A 26013-nucleotide genomic window follows, 5' to 3' on the forward strand; every position below is an offset into this window, starting at 1 on the left:
GCTCATGAGGAAGGGGGGAGCGGGGAGGGGAAAAATGAGGACCTAATGCTGGGGGCTTAAGTGGAGAGGAAATGTTTTGAGAATGATGAGGGCAATGAATATACAAATGCGCTTTACACAATTGATGTGTGTATGGATTGTGATAAAAGTTGTATGAGCCTCCAAATAAAATGATTTTTTAAAAAGTATTATTTTGTTTCATCTTGCCCTGTCCGACGTCTCCCTTCACCCACTTTTCTGTTGTCCGTCCCCCAGGGGAAATGAATGATTTCATATGTACTTCTGGTTGTAGCATTTCAAAGCCCAAAGCTTTCTACACTGAAGACTTGTTGATATATTTGAGAACTGTGCTACCTTTTTTTTTTTTTTTTTGAGAACTGTGCTACCTTTAAGGAACCTTACAGCAGTGAAAGTTTGTAAGGTTTCAGTACTGGATTCAACAGACTGAGTAGCTCAGTTTATTTCTGAGTTCCATAGAGCGCCCCTCATCCCCACCCCCACAGCCTTAGGCCTGGGCGCCTGGTAAAGCCAGCAGCCTCATTAAGGCAACGTGGCATCAGTCCTGACTCTGCCACAACAGTGATGACAGTTTGCACAGGACGACTCAGGACGATGACGACAGTGTGATGGGAGAAGAACCCCCTGTGGGGTGGGTAGGACATTAACTTAGATGAAAAGTAAAGCCACACCTTGGCTTTTGGTAAAACTGGCTGTGGGTTCAAAGGTGAGGGCTGGGCGTCTTCCAAGCGGGGACCTTTGGTGCCTGTGCTGCTGGTTGCTCTCCGTTTCTGGCACAGTGGCAGTTCTTGAAAAGAGCCCTAAAAAGGGACGAGGGAAGCTTGAGGGTCGAGCTTCCGTTAGGTAGTGGATTGATTCGAAAATATGGCTGAAGAGGCGAGGTTAGCTTTGGAGTTTTGAGGTTCTCTGGTTTGTGTGGTGAGCCCTGTTTGCAGGATTTCTGGATGTTGGCACCACTGCCACTGAGGGTGAATGAAGAATTGTTCTGAGTGACTGACTGTGTTCTAGGGGGTCTGGCACCACTTGTGGCTGTTACTTGCCTTGTCCTCCTCCCCCTAAGTGGTGGCAACCACAGTGTCCCCATGGGCCAAGCTGTAGCTGGAGTGCCACGGGCTCACTGCAGTTAGAAAGGGCCAGATTCAGGGGAGAAGGGTCACATAGGCTTGTACAACTTACTGTCTAGTGCTTTAAGATTTGAAGACTGAAAAAAAAAAAAAAAAAGATTTGAAGACTGTACAAGTAAAGATGACTTTCATGTGACTTGAACTGAGTAATGTTCATTTCTGGGTGACAGTGATCTTAATATGAGCACATAAAGTCCACAACTGCGTTAATCTTGGAGCCGGTGGCCGGCCACATGAAACAGCTTGTCAGCTGCTGCGTAGCCACGTTGTCCCAAGGGTGCACCAACCCAGCCCCTCGCCAACCTCACGGAAGTGCTGCTGGGGAGTGCTGAGCCCTAGAGACCATCTGTCATTAGAGTGCCCAGTGCCCTCAGCCAGAGAGGCTGGCATTAACACCGAGCGTCTGTGTAGCTACACAGCAGACAAAAGGCCTTGCTGATTTTAGAATAGAACACGCTTCTAGAGATTGTCTGTTCTGTAAGTGATGGACGCTCCCTTATAACTGGGACATAGCCCTTCACACTTGTTTCTTGGGCCTCTGGAGTAGGAAATAATCATTTTTATCACCCCCCAGGGTGGGCTAGCTAATCTGTTCTGGTATTAGTAGTATGGGAAACCAGTCTGGGTGGGGGGGGGGCAGGGAAACTACCAAACTCGAACCCTAATTACAGTGATGATTGTTGGACAGACGTCAGTCACCCTCCTTACCATCAGGGGTCCCGAGGACTGCCTGGGGGTCTTGTCCAGCAATGCCCTGGTCAGGAGATTGCTCCTCCTGGTGACAATCCTGAGGGAGGAGCCATTGTCACCCTGTTCTTTCAGAGGCCTCCCACTGAAAACCCGGACGACGGAACCACTGGTTGGCCAGGCTGGCTTTAATTCCCTATGCATGGAGTAGATGGTACTCTGGGTGCCACTCAGTGTCTGGGATGGGACTGTGTCCCTGCTGTATGTGCAGTGCCCAGTGGAGACACACTGCCTCCTCTGCCCCGGTCTTTCTAGTACTTCTCAGAAGTACAGCTTGGGTCTTACGAGAGAAGCTTGCATTCAAAGGGGTGCATTGCTTGGGTTTCAAACAAGATTAATGTACGAAGCTCAGCTGCTTGGTAGCACTGACTTTGAATCACTCCATGTGGGTGTGCACTGAGATGAGACTGGCTGGGTTTCGGGGCAGCACGGACAGCACCATCTGAAAGCGTTTCCCTCGTGGGTCACTAACAGCAGAGTAACCATTTCTTGTTTGTTTCAAATAGAACCTTCCACAGTCTGTCATTGAAAACGTTGGAGGCAAAATCTTCACATTTGGATCTTACCGATTAGGAGTACACACAAAAGGTAAATGCTGATTGAGTCTCCTTGAGAAGGGGTCTGGTACCTGTGCTGGGTGTACTGCTAAGGTTGGCATGGGGAGCACCTTTGCCGTCTGAGGCAAAGCTGTCTTAAAAAAAAAAAAAAAAAGCTTTGAGAACCTTCTTTAGCATTGCTATTTCTGGTGAAGAACGTTTGTATTGTGAGTTGGCACACAGTTTTACTTCATTCTTGTATGTGCTGCTCCAGCCCCTCCCTCGCAGAATCCCTGTCCTGGACCTTCACGCAGCCAGCTGCCTCCCTGCTTTGTCCTTGGAGAATGAGTGTCTTTCATCTCCAGTGGGGGCTCTTTCCTCTTTGGTTGGTGCAGTTAACACCTTGGGCTGCCTGGGAACTCCTCCTCCTCCTGGGGGAGGAGCTGAGCCCCAGTGTGTGTGCAGCTTGCTGGGTGCCCTCCCCCAAGACTAGGCACCTGCTCCAGGACAAGGAGGAGCTCTCAAGCCCTCCCTTCCTAACGTCATCATGGTGGGTTTTTTGGGTGGGGTGGGAGGCACTAGGGTGGGAGGCACTAGTGCATTTTTAGAGGCACACCACTATAGTGTTAACAAGGTCTCAACATAAGATACTGCCCACTGACTTTCTTACAATATTGATCCTTTTTAGGTGCTGATATTGATGCGTTGTGTGTTGCACCGAGACATGTTGATCGAAGTGACTTTTTCACCTCATTCTATGATAAATTGAAATTACAAGAAGAAGTGAAAGATTTAAGGGTGAGTAAACGTTTGGGTGAAGGGAGGGGACTGACAGGGAGGGAGCCCTTCAGCCCACTGGGTGTGCTGCGCTGAGCTGTCTTGGACAGCCATGGCTTGCTGAGCTCCTGCACCATGTTAGGCCCCCTTGGCACACCCAGTGTGCTGTGCACTTTAGCTTTCAGGACAAGTGGGCAAGCATATACATTCACACTCTGCTTTATAGATTCTGACTGGCGCTAACCAACAAAAAGTTACTGGCCACTGTGGCCACAATCGCACACCTGCTGGGGGAGACCAAGGGTTTGACTTAGGTTTGTCTGCCCCCAGCCCGACCCTGACACCTGTCGGGTTTCATTTTCTGTTCTGGGTGAACGCTTGCAACGGCCAGAGGCAGCCCCTCGTGGGAAAGCGTGCGTGCGCTCCTCAGTCTGGCCATCGAGCCAGAGCTGCTGACCTTGTTGGCTTCTCTTTCAGGCTGTGGAGGAGGCGTTTGTGCCCGTCATCAAGCTGTGTTTTGATGGGATAGAGGTGAGGCGTACTTCCCCTTGATGTTTCTTCGAATTGATGGATAGAGACTCAAATAAAGTAGAGGTTTATTTGAAAGCTTTTCACTTAGTGAGTTGATTGTGATAGTTCTATGAATTTAATTGAAGTGGTTCCTGATTGTGCAGAGGCTGCTAGCCTTGGTTGTCAGGTAGTGCCAGCCATGTCTAAATGAGCCTCAGGACATGGGGTGAATCCTTGGGACTTGTGTGCTGTGGGGGGAGCGGGGGTGGGGAGTTGTTTAGGTAGTCCCATAAGGAAGCTGCACTACTCTTATGGCTCTCACTTCCCGTACTGGGAAGGCCTGCTCTGAGGGAGTCTGGAAATGCTTCCTGACAGCGGACTTTGAGCAGGGGTCGCTTGGAGTTCAAATGACCAGTTTCTCCTTGCTGTTTCTAATGCGTGCGGTGGAAGTTATTGGAACAAAGCTGACAGAGAAGCGGCAGTAATTCATGTATTGTGTCACTTTCGCGGAGTCAGGTTGGCATGGTATTGGTAAGTCCCTGAGGAGATTAGTGAACATAGAAGAGCATAGTAGGAATTGGGAGAACAGAATTTCACTGTTTTGCAAAATAGGGGTTCTTACCATTGCCCAGTGTGCTCCGCCCTGCCTTGTATGACCTTACTAACTAGCCATAAATCAAGTTCATGTCAGTTCTGATATGTTGGCAGTTTTTACGGGAATCTGAAGGATCCATGCCTCCTCTTCCCCATGGGCCCCCGGGGACGACAGTGCAGCAGTGAAACTTCGAGTTTCTTTCGGTGTGAATGTCAGGTGACTGTCCACAGTACGCATTGAGTTCGTTGTAGATGAGCGGACTGCAGAGGAGGACTGCTTTTTCCCGTTTTCACATTTCATTTTAGCTCTGCTGTTTGCATGAATGCCAGCACCGACGAGCTGTTATTAGCTGTTTTGAGTGTAGGAGCTTTGCTTCTTTATAAAGTGGGAGATGCTGGACTTGGCAGTGTGGTTTGGTAATTCTGACCTATGCAGTAAGCACTCATTTATACCACAGACCCCTCCCCCCATTTGTCTCCTTAGGTGTACCGTTTAAATATTCTTCACCATGTGCTCGTAAAATACTTCTTTTTAAAAATGATCTGTAAAAGAAAAAAGCAAGCTTGTTTATAGCAACATGCACCTTCCTGAAACTAGGAAAGTATATTCCCAGGAGCAATGACTATATTGGCCCTGTGTTTCTTCCTCACCTTCCCACCCAAAGATGCCCATCTTTAAAAGTGGGGAGGTTTGAGCTAGTTGACCCAGTGTTGTTGTGAGGCACCGCCGAGCTTATTCCAATGCACAGTGATTCTTCCCAGCCCTGAGATCCCTGTCAGGATTCACCACAGTTCTATCCCTGCTTGTTTAAGGCTGTGATTCCTCCCGTGTCTCAAAATTTTCTCTTAGTTGTTACTAAGACAACTCTTAGAGGAATCACTAATATTGTGACTCTCGGTGCTTTGAAATACAAGGGGCTCTCTTTTCACTCGGGCCGTTTCAGGTCAGTGTAAGGGTGTTTGCCTTCTACTTGAGCGTAGTTCCTGCAGGGGGAGAGTTAGTCCGCTGGGTGCTTTCAGCACACTCAATTAATTAGACTTAACTAAGTACGATTAACGTGACACAATAGGTATTTCTGAGTTCTGTGTATTACCATGTTTCAGTGTACTACCTAATTAAAATACTGCAATACAAAATACGTGGCTTATAGCCTTGTAGTGGACATTGTTGTGTATGATTGATGAGAAGGGACGGCTTTATAGAAATGCCTTCAGGATAGCTTGACAGATGTGGATGTTAATTCTGTTTTTGTTTTAGATTGATATTTTGTTTGCACGATTGGCACTGCAGACTATTCCGGAGGACTTGGACTTACGAGATGACAGTCTGCTAAAAAACTTAGATATAAGATGCATAAGAAGTCTTAACGGTATGTCAAAACCTACTTCTGTTTGCATAGTAGCAGTTTTTGTCACACAAAACAGTGTCTTTAACTAGGGTTTTGTACTGATGAAGTTTTTTGTGCCAGATCGTTCATCCGCAGTGAGTCGAAGGACATACACTTGCTTCCGTAGCTAGAGTGTAAGGTGGAGTCCGGTAGTCTGTTCCTCACTAGCATCTCACAGTTACCTCTTGTCTGGCTGCCAGCGGCCCTCTGCAGAACAAGCTGAAACCCAAACCCGCTGCTGTGGCCTTGACGCCGACTCAGCGTCCCGGTAGTAGGATAGAGGCACACTGCCGCCAGGCTTCCAGGGCTGCACCTCTTCATGGAAGCACACGGTGCCAACTTAGAGTTACCAAAGAGCTTGAACTGCAGCCGGATGCTTTAACCACCGTGCCACCAGGGCTTCGTATAAATGGCACGTAGGGTACTGGCAAGGCATCTGGGAAGTGTGTTGTGTGTATCACCAGTGAGTCCACTGTGGTCCCGAGACCCTCTTCTAACTGAGGCTCCAGGGCTCCTCTTGACAAGCAGCTGGAGGAGCTGGGTGTGGGGCGTGAGTAGACTGGCAGCTCCATGCCTTTGGCTTCGTGCAGTGCTTGTGCGAGAAGAGAGAAAAGACTCGATTTTTATTTGATCCTTTTTGAATTTACTGTTACTGACTTCACCAGATTGTTCATATTTATTTGACATTAGTGTCAGAAAAGTTAAAGAAATATCATCATAAGCTTTTGACGACTTAATGTTCTGTTTTGTCCCCCTCCTCCCCTATCAATCAGGTTGCAGGGTAACCGATGAAATTTTACATCTAGTACCAAACATTGACAACTTCAGGTTAACTCTGAGAGCTATCAAACTGTGGGCCAAACGTGAGTGCAGAATTTGTTGGCTAGCTTATTAAAATGTTGGCGCTTTTGTTTATCACTGACTTATCTTTTTGCTTTTCCCTTATCAACAGGCCACAACATCTATTCCAATATATTAGGCTTCCTCGGTGGTGTCTCCTGGGCGATGCTAGTAGCAAGAACTTGCCAGCTTTATCCAAACGCAATAGCATCAACTCTTGTACATAAATTTTTCTTGGTATTTTCTAAATGGTATGTGTTTAGATTATATTAAAATAAAATTGATTGTAGACACTGAAGTTTAGTCTTATTTCTATGACATTTCTGCAGCTGCTTGTAGATCCCACTTTTATTTAGTTCATAGGTAGCCGCTGGGGTAGCTAGGGGGGGAGTCCAAGATAAGTTTTAACATGACAAAGCCAGCTCTAGCCGTTTTCCCAGAGAGCCAGAAAAGTGCTGGGCACTCCCTGTGTGAACCTGCCCTTCTGATACACTTAGAGCTTCAGCTGGGTGTTTGCTAAAATCCAGGGACTTAATAGAGTGGGACAACAGGAAATCTGTGTCTATACCACCTCTTTCACTTTGGAAATTTCAAATCTATTCGACCCTTTTTTTTGTGGTTGTTTTTGAGTTTCAAATTTTAGCTGCTTTTAGCTATTCAGTTGGTCTTTGATAAAATGTTAAAGATGTGTAGTTATATTAGAAGAAGAAACTACATTTTAAGTGCCGTGGAAAACAGACATCTCAGTCTCTTGGAGATTAGTCATTTAATCCTGGAGACAATTTTTTTTAAGTCTTCTCTCCAGGTGTATGGGCTTGTACAGCTATCATTTGTTTTTTAAAAAAATAGATAACATTATCATCATTTCATATTCGTTGCTTTGGCCTAAAAGAGCTCGTTGCTTTTCAACCCAGTGTATCTTAGAGATTTAAAGTCCTCCTTCCCGACACTTGCCAACTACCACCCCTCCCTTCTTTTTCAAGTTGTACAAAAATTAGCATTATCAGAGATGCTTGACAATCCAGAACTGCGCATGCTCTTTAGGACACATTCTGCTGTGGTCCGTAGTCGGTGTGACCAGGTGTGACGAGAGCAACGAAAGTGTCAGAATCCATCTCAGTGACACGCACACAAAAGCTAATGTTCTTTTTAAAAAGCTTAGTGTTTTTACCCTTTTCCCTTTATAGAGCTGTCTTGAAAATGGTTCACAACTCAAACTTTTACTTCACTATTTCATGACAAGAGGGTAGAGAAAAGAGTTCCTCATTGTTTTTATAAATATTGGTATTCCTTTGGTTTTAATTAAAAGTAACTTTAAAAAAAATTGTCACATCTGCGCATGGAAGTAGTGTGAAGACAGATTTTTTGGGGGCCTGGTGGTGGAGGTGGAGAAGTTGTCCTTTTCAGGGTTGAGTTGGGCATCCCAGGGTTGTAGAATAGAATTGCTTTAGCTGAAGAGACGTTTGTGTGGTTTTAATAGAGCCTGAGATACCTGAGTTTAACCTGGGAAAACTATCCAATCCTTTGTTAATTTCATAGTTTCGGAAAAAGTGTTTTCAGTAGTCTGATGTCAGCAGGAAGGAATACGGGGTGTTTGAGCTGGAAGTGCAAAGAATACCGAAGGCTCACAGTCAACAAATTGCTGTATGTTTTACAAGATACGTGTAGATGGTAACCTCCAACAGTCTTATCAAGTGCTACGATCTTTTTAAACAGGGAATGGCCAAATCCTGTGCTATTGAAACAGCCTGAAGAATGCAATCTTAATTTGCCTGTTTGGGACCCAAGGGTTAGTGTATTATTTTTTCCCCTACAAATTCACACTTCGCGATAGCAAGTAAAGGTCATCTGCAATAGATGGTGCCGGGACACTTTCTTCTCTTCCCTATGAGTGGACCCGCCCCTGGTACACTGTGCTCTCTAGATAAGCTCAGCTGGAGTGGCCCTCTGCTGTGTGGAGCAGCACGATGGATGTACCCGGCACACCATCTCACTAACACGTTAAGACTATCTAGAACTGCCTTGTAAGTCGAAGCTGTGTGGGCATTTGTGCTTTAAAAGAAAATAAAAGGATAACTAAAAGTTCCTGTATTTTTTATTTGATGTAAATATTTTGCTGCAGTTGGGTCATTATGGAAAGGCTGCCACTTAAGGCTGATAGCATTTCTGTGATAGCATTGTGAGAACGGGTCTGGGTGTTTCAGAGATGATTAAAAGGGTTGGGCCCAAAAGGAGAGCTTCTGTTTTGCTGCTTGGCAAGTTATGTTCTATTCTGTTTTCTCATTTAGAAATGTTAACAACATGTGTTTTATTAATTGCCAAGTGAAATTTAAGTTTGAATGAGACATGGTAGTGTATAGGTACTCTTAACTGTAAAAAGTGATTGGGTACTTTCTTGCAAAAAAGACACACTTTGTCAGCTTTAGGCCTGTCTGTTACACCCAGTAGTGCATTTTCAAGGTTAAAAATTTTTGTCACTGACGTCATTGATAAGGATTAGGACAAGCAGTTTATTGAACCATCTCAGCTTATCAGAATGATGTCAGTGTGACTAATACAGTCTCCTCTTGGGCCTGAAGTTTCTAAGTCAGAGTCTATTAGATACTTGCTTCCACCTTCTTGAAAATTAGCTTTACACAGAAGTGTGACTTTTCTCAGAATGTATCTTGGTACGCATCCCAGCTCTGTGGTTGTACAAAGAAAAACTAAACGGTCACCAGGTGCACAGGGCCTGTCCTGTTCTCAGGCCTGCTGTTTCTGTCAGGTGGTCGGACTAGGCTTGCCCCAAGATGGGAACAGATATTTAGTGTAGAACAAGTCTCTGATTCTGTAACGAATTCCTCTAAAACAATGTCGTCTTACATGGTTTTTCTTTCTCAACTCCAGCTGTGAGTGAAATTGAGGAAAATGTAATCATTGATTCAGTTTAACAAGGAGTAACAAGTCCAGGTGTCTGTTGCATATGTACTTGAAGAAACTGATTGGCTGTTGTTGTATGTAGGTAAACCCCAGTGATAGGTACCATCTTATGCCTATAATTACACCAGCATACCCACAGCAGAACTCCACCTACAATGTGTCCGTGTCAACACGGGTGGTCATGGTTGAGGAGTTCAAGCAAGGTAAGTGGCTCTCCTTACATTCTCCTTTCTACACCATGGACTTAACTCCCACCCAGGCCCAGTGCACGGTGCCACTTAATGGAGGGACCTCCCGGTGTGGCTTTGCCACCCGAAATGGTTGCAGCATGTGTTTGGGAGTGGACCTCCTGTAGGAGGCCGCCTGTCTCTGAAAACTGGAGAGATCGCCCACATGGAGAGAGAGACTGCCTTAGTGCTTTAGCTGCCCCTTTACAGGCTGGCCCAGAGCCACGCGGTGCCATGTAGGGCCACCAGGGTGTCACATGCTCTCTTAGGGGAGGCGTGGCAGAAGTAGGCACTAGACATTGGGGCCAGATTGCTCATTATTTTTTTTGAAGAACCTCTTATATTTTGAGCACCGGTTGTACTGTTAATTTGAGGATATAACCACTACCAGTCATGGACACACCAAGCTGGGACACTGTGACTTGATTTGACTGACATCACTCAAGGTGGTAGTAACTCATTGTACATATAGTAGCCCCAAAGGCTCAAAGTGCCCCTAAAACCCTTGTCTTAAGAGGTTCTTCCCTGGAAGGCACCTTGACCTTCCAGAAACAGCAGGTTGTTTTTTAGAAAGGCAAGAAACCAGATGTATGGGGAGCTTGTCTTTCTCAGGTAATTAGCACTGCTTCCGGTTCCAGAAAGCTGTTTTCTGAGCATGGCGTTTTATTTAGCAAAATGGCGCTTGACCAGAAACCTGGCTCTTGAAAAACCCTTTATCTGCTGTGAAAGAGAGAGAGTGAGCGAGCGAGTGTGTGTGTGTGTGTGTGTGTGTGTATGCGATGCTAAAGTTGGCTTAGGGTTATTTTGAAGGCATGTGATATGTTTCAGATTCTTTAAACTCCACATTGTTAGATTGAAGAATATAAACATTTTTACTATGTTTTAATCTAGGTCTTGCTATCACCGATGAAATTTTGCTGAGTAAGGCCGACTGGTCCAAACTTTTTGAAGCTCCAAACTTCTTTCAAAAGTACAAGTATGTATTTTAAGGCATGTCGCGCACACTCTTGTGATGATAGTGCTTTAGTGAGCACGTAGGACGGCATCTCTTCTTGCCAGACTAACGTCGTTTCTGGTTTTCCTTCCAAGGAGTGACTGCAGTGTCCTTTCCTTTCCCAGGAGGCGGGCTCCATGGAGAGCACCGCCTCCTGTCTCTGTCAAGGTGACGCACAGCCTGATACGTAGCTAGTTTTGATGCTTGACCTGGCCCACTTCCTCACACTCTAAAACTGCATTCCCAGCGACCAAAGCTCCTATAGGCTGCTCTCTCTACCTTGGCAAAGAGGTAAATCTGAAAGTCCAGGACCCGTAAGAACAGGAGCATTGTTGACCAGCCTGGGGGAGGTGCCTCTCCGTAGGTGTCTGGGCCACAGAGTGAGAGAGACAGCACTGCATGTGCACTGTAGTTCCAGCACATGATTGGCCATCTCCCCAGCGTTAATTAAACCCTTCAAATGCCTCCACACAGTTTTCTTGGGATCTGATTGCTGTAATATTTTTGAGCAAGTTTTAATACCTTGGTATAGGTTAAGAGCCCGACTAATTATTGTATTGGTTTTGAAGATAATTGTAAGTTATAATAAATCTTACTTTAACAAAGAAAACACCCACCGACTGGCACTTTTATTTGCCCTGAAGTGAACATTGCTAGAGTCCCGCTCACCGATCCTTCACTCCCGATGCTGTCACTGGCCTGTGTTCTCCTATTGGTTCTCACTGCATTCTGTAATACCTTGAGGACTGGGCTCGTGCTATTTCCTCAATTAAAAGCAAGATGGTGACCAACCCGATGTCTCTGTGTCTTGTTGTTCCTGGTGCATGAGCAGGCAGGAGCCAGAGTAGGGCTGGCTGGATGGTCATGCCCTCGGAACTCTTTGTCAGCGAGAAGGGTGTCTGTCCCCAGATTGTCCTGTTCCACTTGGTCGAGAAGTTACCGTGTGCTTGAGGGCATTTCCCTTGAACATTTGAACTAGCAGCCATCATCTTTTCTGCTCTCCCGCACTGATCGTTTGTAAGCTCAAACATAATTAGTAGACAGTCGCTTGTAAGGGGAGGAATGAAGCTGTAAGCACGCATTCTAAGAAAAGAAAACATCAGTCTTTGCTCAGTAGTACTGAAAACGTTTCTGCTGGGCTGGCTGAGGGATGGGTTTTTAAATTTTTTAATTAAAAACATGATTTAAACTCTTGCTTAATTGTGAGCACATTCCATAGGTTTAGATGATCTTTTAGAGGCTGAGTGTATTAGATACTAGGAAATACATATGAAAGAAATTCTCTCAGGAAGGTGAGAGAACTGAGATGCGGAGGTGGCCGCCGTGGGCTGATGAGCCACAGCTGAGTGAGTCTGCAGTCCTGGTCTCTGTCACCCACGTCCCAGCCCCGCTTTAAGGGACAGTGATGACTGGTGTCAAGCTTTTGGAAGTTTTCAGAGTTTGGAATTAAAAAAAACAGACTGGTATGAAATGCCCCAAAGGAGCTGTGCAGGCAAACTGAAATCACCTGTGTTCTCTTGAGGTAAGGTCTGCTTGGAAGAGTGTTCAGGAAAGGCTGAATACTTGGTGGTGGTGTGTGCCCTCGGGCGACTCTCACCATGATAAAGGTACTTCCTGGGCTTTCACCTTTACGGAGCAGAACCCCCACCCTCACCCCCAATCTTTCAGAGGGGCTCCAACCCTGACCTTTCAGTGGTAGCCAAACGCTCCACCTCTGCGCTGCCAGGAACCCCATTGATTCTGCACCAGGACTAAGTTGTGCAGTTACCTGTATTCTTAGGAGGGAGGGGTCCTTGAGGGAAATCTCTTCATCTTGCAAGCAGACAAGTTATGTAGAAAAGGAGAAACCAACTCGGACGGCAACGCAGGTGCCTCTGTTAGGATTTTATGTCCTTCCTAGAAAGTAGTCTTCATGTTTCTCATTTGAGTTGCTCAGTGTTGTAGTGTCTAGTAATCGTCATCAAAGTGGAAATTGTGCATTTCAGCTATTTATTTCACTAGGAGTTGAGGAAGAAATGGCGTTAGGGAAAAACTCAGGTATTTTCTTTTTTCCCCCTCATTGGTCCGGCCAGAGTATGTGTGTAAGTGGCCCTGGACCTGTTAGGTTGTTTGTGTTCAGGGGAACTACTGGCATTGGGTCAGTCGGGCACCTGCCAAAGAGAACCTGAGTTCTCTGGGCAGGAGGCCCAGTGGCGGCTTGCTGGGTGAGAAACCGAGAAGGCTGGTCACAGGACCTTTGGCAATACTTTTAATCGAGGTGTGGTTAGGCCCTGTGGGCCTGTGCCTTTGGGGATGGGCTGCTGGCAACTCCAGTGGTCTTTGATTTGGGAGAAAACACCGTGGCTGCCAAGGACGAGGCGACAAGTGTCATTTTCAACATGACTGGCCACAGTGCTCACAGTGCCTGCTTGCTTCCGGGTGGGGGTGGGGATGTTGGGTGAGCCTTGGCTCTTTATTCATAATTCATGTTAGGAGGGGCACCTCAGTCCCTTGTAGGGGTGCAGTTGGGGCTCAGTTTCTGGTGTGCACTGAGTGGACTGTTAGTGGAGAGGCTCTTCTACCTGCTTTTGGCCTCTTGTGATGGATCTTTCAGATTTGATGGCCTAGCCGTGGTTCCAACCTCAGCAAATGTGGGGGTGTTGAGAAGAATGAGATTGGTGTGTGTTCCTTGCCCTGCTCTCTTGGGTAGCCTTGTCGGTGTTGGGTTTGTAACTCAGTCCCGAATGGCTAGTAGTGTTTGATGAGTCTGTACACATGTGTTGTCTCTCTCTCAGTGTGTGCTCTGGGTTGGCTGCGTACAGCACTGCCGCCTGCAATTGGAGGCGCTGTGCCAGGCATTGTGGGTGCAGCATAGTCGGTGGATGCTGGCCCAGGGTCTGAGCAGGGAACAGTCTTAGCTGCCCAAGGCCAACAACATTCCACCCAAGTGCACAGTGCGTTCTGCCTCTGTAAAGGGAGAGTGTTGTGCATCAGCTAAGCTTTTGTCAGGCACTGGCTCTTAAGGTTGTATTTGGTGGTGGGGCAGAGGAGGAGATATGGAACTGGATGGCCTCTGCCCCATGGGCAGGTGGTTTCAGACACTTAGTGTTTGTGGGGCCTGCCGGCATTTGTTAGACGTTTTGTCAGAGGGCGCTTTCTCCACCCCCCTTTGGATTTACAACTGTTGCTTTTGTTTATTTCACTCGCTCAGGGCCCTGGCCCTGCTGTGGCGCCTCAGGGCTGGTTCCCACGGGCCAGGGTTTCTTGCACAGAGAAAGCATGGTGTTGGAGGCCAGTGGTGGGGTGGCAGTTGGGAGGTGGCTTGCTTGCTGTGTGTGCCTGCCCTAGATGCAGAGCCGATTATGGGACAGGCCAGAGTCACCTTGGCTGCCTTTCTTCTGAGATCTGACTGGTTTGAACTCCACACTTCTTTTACTGCTGTCAGGAAAACCGAGTCTCACAGTACACTTGCTGTCTGGGGAGCCCGAGCCTTGGGCTGGAGTGGCAAGGATCGGCTGTCACAGCGTGGGAGTGTGGCAGTGCGTGCCCACAGGCCCTTTGGAGTAGTGTGGCCAGCGAGAGTGAAGCTCATGGAGCTCTGCCACAGGAGGTCGGACCTGTGCTGCGGTCAGGAATCACTTATAAGACCTGATTTGCAGCAAGCGTCATCAATGTCTCAGACTGAGAGTTGACAATGCTGTGTGATAGAGACACTCTTTTAGGCCAGTCTCTGAGATTGAATGTCGGAGGGCGTGTTGAAGCCGAGTCTGGTGAGATGTGGGACCCCAGCTCGAAAAGAGGGCCTGGGGAGCTGACTGGCCGCAGGCGTGGGCCCTTGTCTTCAACCAGTGCCAGCTGCGCAAATGGGCTTTTTAGCAAAGGCTGAGTGCTAACGCTTGGCCAAGGCCTTTCTGCCCTGCAGACTGGCCCTGACTAACGTTTAGTGTGGAGAGCGAGACCCTTGTCCTCTCATGTTGGTGCTATCTGGCGCTTTGTCAGAAAAATAATAGCAGTCAGCTTCAGGACCCAGTGTAGTTCTGCCACCTTCTCATCCACATTAAAAAGCCAGATAGACTTGATGTGGCCCACGGGGGTGGGGTAGGGCTTGGGTCCATGTTTGGTGGCCGTAGTTTTGTGGTCCAAACAGTTCTGGTTTAATGTTTTAGATTTCAGGGGGCAGCTCCCTGCTCCTACCCTTTGCACTTCAGCAGGATCCTGGGGCAAAGCCATCGAGCTTGTGATGACTCAGCAGTTGTGAATTCAGATGCTTTCTCTCTCTCTTTTAAAAGCAGGTTTATTAGGATGTCATCCACATGTTATACAAGTCAGTCATCAAGAAGAGTGGTACAATTATCGCCACAACCAATTCTAGAGCATTTTCTTTTTCCTTGTACTCACTGTTATTTGTGTAATTGTTTTTTCCTAGCGTGACAAAAATACAGTCAACATTCTCCAGTTCCACAACTTACACACGTGTAATTCAGCACCAGGGATTGTGCTCTTCATGTTGTACGTCTGTTACTGATTCCCTTTTTCCAAATTATCCCACGGCCCTTAACATGAGCTCAGTGCCCCGAAACAACACGGTTAGTTACTCTTGGTTGTTTGGTTTCCTCACAATCAGCGATAGTGCGCCCTCCCTACATTCACGTGCTTTTTCTTGGATTTGTTCACAAAATGACTCTCGCCCAGAAGAGCCAGACCTGCCAGTAGTTTGATATTTGTGGAATTTAGCTTTTAAGAGTTTGTGTTCGTATTGAGATTCCAACCCCTCTGCTAACTTCATGTTGGTCCGTAAGTGAAGGGAGCTTAGTACATTGTGGTATTAACATCCAGAACAGAGCAGGTGAATGAAATCAATAGCATGTTGTCTTTGTCTTCAAAGGCATTATATTGTCCTCCTAGCAAGCGCACCGACGGAAAAGCAGCGCCTGGAGTGGTGAGTATAGGGTGGATCGCACGGAAAAATAGTTGTCAGCATGACTCCTCTGCCCACAGACCACAGTATGGGAGACGGGAGGAGGAACCCGGGAAGGGAGGTTCAGTTAGGGCTGATTTGTTAAAAAACGGAGATTCCCCACCAGTTGTAGTGGAAGTATAGGCAGGAGAGGGTCCCAGTGCAGCTGAGTATTGGGGACTTTACGCTTGACAAAGATCCATGTGTCCATTGTGAACTTCAGGCCTGGTCTGTCGGGTTTCCCTTTTTCAAGTAGCAGTGATGTTTGTTTTCACCCCGGCCTCTGAGGGAGGGTCCGGTGTGGGCGGGCGTTCTCGGTGGTACTCATGATGCATGTGTGGGGCTGCATGTTAACTTGCCTTACACGACGCACTTGATTGGATAGGATTTTTAAAGGCGACCCTAACTTGGCATCTCGTTTGTTCAGGGTGGGCTTGGTGGAGTCAAAGATCCGGATCCTGGTGGGAAGCCTGGAGAAGAATGAATTCATCACACTGGCCCATGTGAACCCCCAGTCCTTCCCAGCACCCAGGGAGAATCCTGACAAGTAAGGATGCGTTTCCCTCACCGCTGTCAGTCTCTAGAAGTCATGGTTCAGAGCTGGGACCACTTTTCTGTGGATGACTTGGAGCCCCACATCAATTAGGAGCTTATGACCTACACTCTCTGAATCGGAAGCATTGGTGAGACAGATGGATTTCCTATGGAAATTGGGCCCTGAGCTTGTTCTCGGGCATCTGCCTCCTGCCCCTCTCCCTGGCCCCGCTGCTTATAGCAGGCCCTGCTCTGGGGAACTGCCATACCGACCACCGGTCTTTGTTTTTATCTACTCCCCCCCCCAAAAGAACATACTTTGATTTTGACATCGTAAGAATCCGTGTGTGATGGACTCTATAGGTTGACACAGGTAGCACGCTCTGTTCTTATCTAGGGTCTTTGCTTGGCCACGGGCTGCTTAGTTAGTGAGGCCCTCCGAGGTCTAGGCCCAGCTACAGTTGAGGATCAGGGTATTGTTTGGAACGAGTGTTTGCAGTTGTAATGACGGTCAAACTGCCATGTGCAGGACACAGGGCTGCTCCCCAGGGTCCCATCTTTGCCACCTGGTGGGAGAGTTTTTGTTGTCGTTTTCAGTTCAGTTTAATTCCGTGAGTGTTACTGCCATCCTAATTGCTAAGAGGCTGACTCAGATGCACCCTCGAATGAGCTGAAGCAGCTGAGCACCCCCAGTTGTTGCCCTGCTTATATGCTAAGGAGAGTGGAGAAGGATGGGTGTCTGGGGAGACTGGTAGGTACTTTTTTGATGGAGTTTGGGGGTTAGCATATTTTGTTGATTGCAGCTTGTACTTCACATTTCACATTTACCCCAAGTTGTCAGCATTGCCAGCCACACCTACAACCATCTCTCTGACATCCTAATCCACCCGGTAACAGTCTTCTTCCTTTGCAGGGAAGAGTTTCGCACCATGTGGGTGATCGGGTTAGTGTTTAAGAAAACCGAGAACTCAGAAAACCTCAGTGTTGATCTGACCTATGATATTCAGTCCTTCACAGACACAGGTATGTCTCCACCTGGGGCCACATGCGCATGCCAAGTTGGGTGCAGTAGAGCCTGGAAGTACTTTTAGGTGACTTAGTGGTTTCTGGACTGCATCCAGCTCATGTGAGGGATGTCCAGGATAGAAATGGCGCTCTACATGTGATTGGCTCACACCTTTGAGATTAGAAACGGTCTGGATCTATGTGTGCAGAGCCTCTTTTGGGCTACCTCACTAATCTTGACCCTTACGAGCAGATGAGGAGAAACTTGAGGTGACTTGTAGGATCTGTTCTACACTCCGACTCACCTGGACATTAAAATGCCAGTTCCTCCCCGGGCTAGTCGGGGGCCTGACCCGAGGTGAAAGGGAACACATTCTAACTGCCGACCCACGGGTGGAGGTCCTGGATGAGCGCCCGGTCAATGTGGTTTTCCTGTGGTGTTTCTAGGAGCTGGCCAGTGTGCGGGGGCGAAGCTCACTACAACACCCTCCACCCCGAGGGAAGACTGCATCTTCCTAACAACAAACTCTCCTCACTCCCAGAAGAATTTCTTCTCCCCTTTCCCCAGGAAAGACTGCATCTTCAGATTTTCTTCTCTTCCAAACATTTTTCTTCGCTCTCCCCCACCTCCCCCACTTTAATAAGTGGCGTTTTCCAAATGATCAGGAGAAACAGTTTTCCACATTCAGGTTTAACATGAAACATTGCCTATTACCAGCCTATTGGGACTGTTTGTCTCTTTCTGACCTTTGAAGGACGGAGTGACATCAGGGAGGCGCCTGAGCTATGCTCTGTTTGTAGTATAAGCGTGTTCACATTCTTAAAGTAAATTTAGATTAAAATTCATATGCTCAGTAGTATGCTGTAATGGTGGGAGCCTGGTGGCGTGTTGGTTACGTGTTGGGCTGCTGTTCGAAAAATCAGCAGTTCAAAACTACTAGCTCCCTGGGGGAAGGACAGAGCTTTCCACTATTTATACTGTAAACAGAGTCTTGGAAACCCACAGGGCCACTTCTACCATGCCCTGCAGGGTCACTAACAGTAGACATTGGCTCGATGGCAGTGAGGAGGTTGTGATGAAATTTGCAGATGGTGAAAAGGGGTTATATCTAAGAATTAAAATGGAGCAGCTCTCCTGTACCAACAAGTGGGATGAGAAAGGGGGAAGCAAACAGGGAAGCACACGCTGCAGTGCTCAGGCACAGGACTGAGGGGGCGTCGCTTGCCTCAGTGCCTGCCCTGTGGAGAATCCCTGGCAGTGTGGCGTTTGTGACACTGTCGGCTGTCCTGCCTTGGTGACAAGTGAGCACCCCCGAAACACCATTGTGCACACCTCCTCCAGCTGAGTTGCCCCTGCCAAGGTGGTCCTAGGGAGCTGTAAAGGTTTTCAGGGGGCTCTTGGCCCTCTGGGGAGAGAAACATTGAGTGCCCTGTCTTGGGACACTTGCATGGAATACCTTCAAGAATTTGAGTAAAACCAACTTAAAACCAGCCCCCCGCCCACACACAGCCCACACCCAGTGTGTTTCATCTCGGTGGCGGCCTTTGATGTCTTCTGTGCGTTCCGGTCACTGGGTCCTTACCAAACCCTTTGGCTTCTGCTTTCAGAGTGTGTGGTGGTCCTGGCCCTTGTCACCCTCATCCCAGTGGTCATGTTCTGTCCACTGCCTTAGGCTCCCTGTTGTAGCCTGGCCACCCGCCAGCCATGTCTGAGCCACTTCCACAGTGACCAGTCACTGTGGTGGCCAGGCCGTAGTTGCCTGGTGGCTCCTCCCATCCTTGAACAAAAGCCAGGACATGGCTGGGCTGTGCAGGCCGCTCCCCAGTTCACCTCCTGTCCCACGTATCTTGGGGGTAGGAAGGTAGTGTAGTTCATAAACACTGTTGGGCCCGATAGCAGCCTTTGTGCTGGGTTTTTTTGAGAACCCCTACTGAGCAGCCCCACAGGGGTGGGGCTGGGCTCTCTTGTCATCTGTCGGACAGCAATGACGACAAAGGCAGGATGGTCGCGCCCTGGAGCTCAGGCTAGGGAGTCTGGAGTTTTGGTGGCATCCTTGGGGACAGCCTCTGTGTGCCAGGAACGGTGGGCTTTAGACTTGCATAGTGAGGACTGTTCGCTGGGTGTGCACTCTGCCTTGGCCAGACCTGTGTCTGCCCCCGTGAAAGAGTGGCCATGGTCATCTTCGTCCGTTGTCCTTCCTGCCTCGGCCTTCCGTTTGACCCTCTCCTCTTCCTCCTGACCCAGGCTCTCCTCAGAGTACTCGCAGCCCCTGACATGGGCTGGCCACCCCAGCCTCATTTCCTGGGCGCTGCACCCCATGTCTGGGATTCGGAGGGAGCAGACCCGTCAGGCCCATGTGCCAGACGCTGGCCAGGTTGGCTCTCGGTTCTCGGTGTCTAATGGAGCCGGATTATTTATTTGCAGCATTTCACTTGTGACCTCTCATTTATTTAGGCGTTTTTACTTTTGTTATCCTGCATTTACAGTTTATAAATACATAGATAAAGTGCAGCAAACAGCACACAAGGGTGTGGGCTTCAGCTAGTTGTATGTGCTCAGTGCGCCTTGTGCTGCTCAGGTGGGGGGCTGTGCTTTGCAGGCGGGCCATGGACATCAAGAAGGGCTTGGCACTAGAACCACTGCTCCTGGGTGTGGGGGATGCATGCCTTTGTGAGCAACGCCCCTGTCTGCTAACAACTTCCTACTTGTGCAGTTTATAGGCAAGCCATAAACAGCAAGATGTTCGAGGTGGACATGAAAATCGCCGCCATGCACGTGAAAAGAAAGCAGCTCCATCAACTACTGCCTAGTCACGTGCTTCAGAAAAAGAAAAAGGTAAATCTAGAAGGGACTTCTTGGAGCCATGTGGGCCAAATGCAAATGCAGCTAGTGCACCATCCTCGGTTACTAAGACGCCGTCCACGCGTGCTGGGAGTTTGTGACATGGTGCAGCCGCGGCAACAGGATGTGTGCTCTGGTGCCTAAGTCACTGGAGATGCTGCTGTCCTCCTTTTAGGTAGAATACGACCTCTAAAAGCTTTTTAAAATCCCACATTGATACCTCATTTCGTTCTTCCTTTTTGGATACCTCACTTCTTTTGGAAAAATGAAATTGGGTGAGATGAGGGGCTTCAGACAGTTTGTGGACAGATTTGCTGTCTGATTGTGTTTCCCACGGGCCTTTCTTTCACAGCCCCCTTGTGTGTGTCCGTGTAACTGACGTGGACATTTTCTTAGGAGAACGGCTTGTGGGGATGTTGGTAAAAGCCACCAGCTGCCCTCTGCTTAGCAGGTAGCAGTGCGTGAAACCCCGGTGCTCCTTGATCACTGCTTTTATAGGACCGAGGGTTTTGTCTACAGCTTAAGCCTAACAACCACATAGGCAGGACTGAAAGAGAAGTCTAGATGAGAGAGGAGCATCGGGCTGATGGTCGAGAGCACACAGGAAATAGCCACTCTGGGAGGAGCTGACTGTCGGATGAGTGAAATTACGGCAGGGCCCTCCTGGGCCAACACCTTGACGCTCAGGGAGGCTCGTGCCTTTGTCAGATCTTCACAATTAGTAAAGCACACCACCACCACCACCACCCCTCCTGTCGAGCCTCCTGAGCATGAGCGAGTCGGGCGTGCAGAGGGCTGAGACCAGGGCCTGGTACCTGGTACCCCTTCACTCTTAGTCCCATAACCCGGGGACTGGTGTGTGGTGTAAACAGAATTTAAAGTGGTTTCACTTAATTGAGACAGCATTTAATCTCTGTATGATAAGTCATCTTTCAGTCTCACCTTGTTTTTTTCTTTACAAGTGAAACCGGATGGTTTGTTGAGGGTCTGGAGAGTGGGGAAAGCCTCGTTCTTTTCCTCAGACAGTCTGTTTCCTGGCGTCAAGTCAGATAGGCGTCCACTTGTCTTCTGCTCGTTCCTTAGATATTCTGTGGATGGGCGTTAGCAGTTCCATGTACATATTTACTTATAAGCATTGGTTTTCAGACGTGAACGTGAATTATTCTTTTCATGTTTAGTCATTTATTTTATTGAAACAGCTGTTCACAACAGTGGCCGCCAGATGTCGCGGAACTTTTGATTCACATCACATTTCAAAGCTTGTAATGTCAGGTGCACGTGGTAGCAGCGGAATTTGCGGTGACCAGTGTGTGGTTTCAGACAATGTTGACTTAAGATGTTTTATTTTATTTCTGAGGTGGTCTGTGTAATTTCATTAGTGATTGGGAATCTGTGTAGTATTAAACACTACTTTCTCTGATCCAGCCCTTGTAATGCCGTCACTCTTCAGCACGTGAGTGACATTGACTGTTGAGGGCCCACAGACGCCCACAGAGGCCGTGGCTGTCTGAGGAGCGGACTGACTGCTTGGTGCCCCACCTCCTTTTGCGCACTTGCTGAAGCCCAGTGTCTGGGTGGTGCATGTAGCAACTGCTAGGCCTGGGATATGGCTGTCAGACTGCAGCTCTGCCTGCTGAGCCTGCCTGTCATCTAGAGTGCGTGGAGGGGCCTGCTGCCCTTTAGAACAGTAGTACTTTTTGGTGGTGTTGGTAACCAGTGTCTACAAGTCTAATAAGCACCGATGCTCAGCTTTCTTTGGTTAACTGCTTGCTCCCTGTTCTGAGCCGCTCTTTTCGATTTCATGTCAGGTTGCCTGTAGGTATTGTCTCCAAGAGAAGGACCTCGCTGAGGAGGGAGCGCCTCGGGCTGAGCAGGAGGACCTGCTGGGGAAGCTGCTGGCGAGCGGGGGGCCGTGCGCGCTGATGAGTGTTTTGATGGGGCCTTTAGGGTGGTTTGCCCATGGAGCCCCTCGCTGCTGAGCTTGGTATGGCCAAGGGCACAGCAGAGTGGCTCACAGCCTATCCCCACTGGTGGCCCACATCTTTGCAGACAACTGTGCCATGTGAGTGCACACACCTGCACTGTTAAAGGAACCAGTCCTGCTCCTGCCCAGTGCAGAGAGGGGCTCACTGACAACACCACCAAGCACCTTTCTTGACGGACCGGATGCAGACAGCATTACGACCTCCTGCTGTCCTTCTGCCCCTCTTTGATCAGAGTGAATCATTTGCTGTGCATACCCAGAGCTAGCCTGTCGTTGGGGGTACCGGGTAGCAGAAGCTGGGCTGGGGGTGGCAGTTGTGAGCGGCACCCACTCCTCACTTAGCAGCACTGCCATGTGCTAGAGAGTAGCTCTGTAGGGGACAGTGGCTGAGCGGCAGGGCGTGGGCCAACCCGTTACCAGGTAGACCTCACTGCTAGCTTCCATGGCACATTCCTGCCAACCCTTTGGGAGTCACGGCCGGCCAAGCTGACAGACCTGGACACATACCCACACCCACACCCAGACACCCCCCATGCCCCCTGGCAGCCTGTGATGCTCTTTCTGCCCGCCACTTGGCACTGCTGCATGGTTCATGGCTTATGCCCACACGAGTTGGTCAGGGGGCACGTGATTTTGCTGTGTGCAGCCCAAGAGAGCCAGTAGGTGAGAACGAGGTTTATTTCTGCCAACATGATTCTGTGATTCAGTGAACGTGACCACGGCAGTCTGTTGGGGAGGGAAACAGCGGAAGAAATGGGTGTGTGTGATGGGTAGAATAGCTTTGACGTGTTACCACCCAAGTCGTAGCCAGAGCACATAAACCTTGCTTTAGGGAGAGGTGCAGTGTGTTGGGAAATGGTAATAAGTGGTGACTATGTTGTACTTGCCAGGGAATTATTTTGAAATGTCATAGTTTTAGAATTCATAGTGGAATGATTAGAAATAACAGTATTTTACATCTTGTTATCCAGAACATTCATTTTGTTATTAGTGTTGTGTTTATATTGGAACCTTCCTCCATGTGTTTATGAACTGATTATGGTCCCCGATTGAAGACACCAGTGCTTTCTGACGTGCGCATGCCTCGCAGTCAGCCTGGGTGCCCAAGCAGCATGCCCACCCTCACGCTGCCCTGTAATCAGACTTAGAAGTCAGAGGGCACGATGGCCAGCACTGGGCCTTTCCAGTGTGAGAGCTGCTGGTGGTTTCCACATGCCCGTGCTACTGAGTGGGGATTTGGGTGTCCGAGGCCGGGGATTTGGGTGTCCGAGGCCGGGGTAAGAGAAGGGTGTCTGATGACGTGTTTCATTGATTGCAGCATTCGACAGAAAGTGTCAGATTGACAGCCCTGAATGACAGCAGCCTCGACTTGTCTGTGGACAGTGACAACAGCATGTCTGTGCCTTCCCCCACCAGTGCTATGAAGACCAGTCCCTTGAACAGTTCTGGCAGCTCTCAGGGGTAAGGACTGGGAGAACGGCTGACGGCGGCCTGGGCATGGGCTTCACCTTTTCAGGTGGTCCAGGGTTTCCTTTTGGGAAAAACACTTTGTTTTCATCCCTCACACTGGGAGCCCTGTGGACACATTGGAGGCTAACCACGAGGGTAGCCAATGGGAACCACCAGCTGCTCCTGGGGAGGAAGAGCAGCAGGCGTTCTGTTCCGTGCAGGGCTGTTGCGGTTGCGGGAAGCCCACAGGGGCAGTTAGTTCTGTGCTGCCCTGCAGGGTCGCTGGGAGTCGGAATTGACTCGATGGCACTGAGTTTGGCCTCTGGGCATCGTAACTCGCTATTCCAGCTCAGAAATGGAATCCTTTGTTATGGGTAGTTATGGCCTGTCAGCATTCAAACTGACTCCTCACCATTGTGGAGTTGCCTCCGACACTCGGTCACTGTGTAGGACAGAGGAGAGCTGTCCCTTGGGGTTCCCAAGACTACCGCCCACCATCCTGACACAAGTCTGCCGCTTCTGCCCTGCCCAATAGCCTAGTTTTTGAACCGATGTTTTAAAAGCAAATCTAAAACCCATTTCATCGGGAACTGGCTCCACTGGAAGTGTCAGTTCATTGACTGCAGAGGAAATGACCATGCAGCCATTGCAATCCCTGAACCCCTTAACGACACCTTCAGAAAGAGCAGCGTGGATCCTCCGAAGCTCAGTGTGACTGAGACCGGTTGTGTTATAGCGTTACCACTCTGTGCAGGGATTCATTGTACAGTAAAATCGCCCTAACCACCGGAGAAGCTTTTCAAGAGAAGCATCGTCTTCTACCTGCCACCAGCAGGTTTGGACTGTCACCTCCCTCTGTCAGTGGCACCACCCAAACGTCTTCACAGCTGCGCCTGCGCTTCTTAGTGCTCAGCATCTCTACCCTCGTCAGGCAGGGAGGGCTGGGGAGCACTAGTGAAGCACTCGGCTGCCAGCACCATGGGGTAGTACAGGTAACAGAGCACTTGCCCTTGTGAAATTGGACAGGATGGCGTTGCCTCGGTGGGTTCGTGTTGCAGCCAAACTCAGTTCATAGGAGGCGGTGGCGGTTGTCGAGTGCCCTCCAATCACATCTCACTCGGAGCGACCCTGTGGGTAACTGAACGAAACATGGCCTGGTTCTGAGTATCTGCAGGGGATGTGAAACTCAGCTAAATAAGCATTTATCGTAGAAGGTAACTTCTGTGTGCATTAAGTAATTCTGTTGGCGTTTATGCTGACTTTTATATTTGCTTTTGATTTTTTTTCTTTTTCAGCAGAAACAGTCCTGCTCCGGCTGTGACAGCAGCCTCTGTGACCACCCTCCAGGCTCCTGACGTTTCTGGGCCTCCAGTGAACTCCGGCGATGGCTCAGGGGGTAAGGACATGGGCCTGTGGGTCCTGCATCTTAAAATTGGTTTTATCTTTTGTCCCCTCTTTGAAAACGCTCCTTATTATCCAGATGCGGTTGACCTGGGTGGTCAAGGGCAGGGAGCCTCTCCTCCTGCTGGTGGGCTGGCTGCTCCAGGAGGTCCGAGCCCGTGCACTTCCCCCACAGGTACGTCGAGCGAAAGCATTCCTCAAACTGCCGTGCAGCCAGCCATTTCTCCACCACCAAAGCCTCCGCTCTCCAGAGTGGTCTCGTCCACACGCCTGGTGAACCAGCCACCTAGACCTTCAGGAAATGCAGCAACAAAAATACCTAACCCTATAGCAGGCGTCAAGAGGACCTCCTCCCCCCACAAAGAAGAGAGCCCCAAGAAAACCAAAACAGAGGAGGTATGTGTTGTGTAGTGTAGGGCTAGCAGCTCCGCCCCGGGCCAGCCTCCTGCTCACCGCAGAGCAGGACGCGGAGCGCACACCAGTAGCGCCGTGGAGCAGTGCATCTTTTGTGCTGATTGGTGGGTTGGGAGCCCTTTAGAGCTCTGTGGACCAAAGTTCATCCTGCCTATGGATGCAGGTGGGGTTGGGGGTGCTGTGTCTCTGGGTCCTGAACCCCGCAGGGGTCCAGTCAAAGTGTTGGACCCCTGGGAGTTCTTTAGGGATGACTGAACAAAGTTCCAGAGTCGGATCATTTTGGTACCCAAGTGATTGTATTCATTTTGGTCGGTTCTTTGAGGAAGATTCTGGAAGTACTTGTACTCTTTGTAGTGGCTGGAGCACCTTGTTCCTTTCGTCAGCAGCTTCAGGAAAAACAGGGGGAGCCTCCTTCCTGCTCCCGAGAGTCGTCCTCTCTGGTTGCTTTGGTGACTCTCACTGGGCCATGAGTGTCCTGTGGGAGGGGAGACCTGGAGACCTAGCCAGGCGCTGGCAGTGCACCTCTGTCAGGTGGGATTCCTTCTGCCACTTGTGCTGAAGGAGGGTTAGGAACAGTGTCACCTCGCTCGCTGCTCTCTCCCTGTCTGTGCGCAGGCTGAGGGCGGGTTCTCCCACCGTCTGTCCAGACCAGCCGCTGTTCCAGGGCTGCTGGGGGGCCTGCTTCCTCCTGGAAGAGGGGGCACACCTGGCAGTCCTGCATGTGCTGCCATCAGGGTCCCTCCAGACCCAAGATGGCGACGTGGTCTCCAGACA

The 26013-nt window shown here is 49.1% G+C and overlaps 1 protein-coding gene across 3 annotated transcripts in view; it reads left to right on the top strand.

Moving 5' to 3' along the window:
* Positions 1–26013, top strand: part of PAPOLA (poly(A) polymerase alpha) — a 54695-nt gene that overhangs the window by 19872 nt on the left and 8810 nt on the right. For 2 of the 3 annotated variants that reach the window (XM_045287912.1, XM_045287910.1), the window contains exons 4-19: positions 2396–2477; positions 3114–3223; positions 3680–3733; positions 5565–5676; positions 6468–6557; positions 6647–6785; positions 8251–8323; positions 9536–9656; positions 10572–10656; positions 15539–15592; positions 16038–16157; positions 17058–17167; positions 19864–19985; positions 23294–23436; positions 24720–24820; positions 25001–25221. In XM_045287912.1, the coding sequence (XP_045143847.1) occupies positions 2396–2477; positions 3114–3223; positions 3680–3733; positions 5565–5676; positions 6468–6557; positions 6647–6785; positions 8251–8323; positions 9536–9656; positions 10572–10656; positions 15539–15592; positions 16038–16157; positions 17058–17167; positions 19864–19985; positions 23294–23436; positions 24720–24820; positions 25001–25221 (1737 nt within the window). The remainder of the gene's footprint in view (positions 1–2395; positions 2478–3113; positions 3224–3679; positions 3734–5564; positions 5677–6467; positions 6558–6646; positions 6786–8250; positions 8324–9535; positions 9657–10571; positions 10657–15538; positions 15593–16037; positions 16158–17057; positions 17168–19863; positions 19986–23293; positions 23437–24719; positions 24821–25000; positions 25222–26013) is intronic. The other variant, XM_045287911.1, reaches the window with a different exon arrangement.

Source organism: Echinops telfairi, unplaced genomic scaffold (genome assembly GCF_000313985.2).
Source record: "Echinops telfairi isolate 266 unplaced genomic scaffold, ASM31398v2 ScPeMD7_18;HRSCAF=68, whole genome shotgun sequence".
Classification (NCBI taxonomy): Eukaryota; Metazoa; Chordata; class Mammalia; order Afrosoricida; family Tenrecidae; genus Echinops; species Echinops telfairi.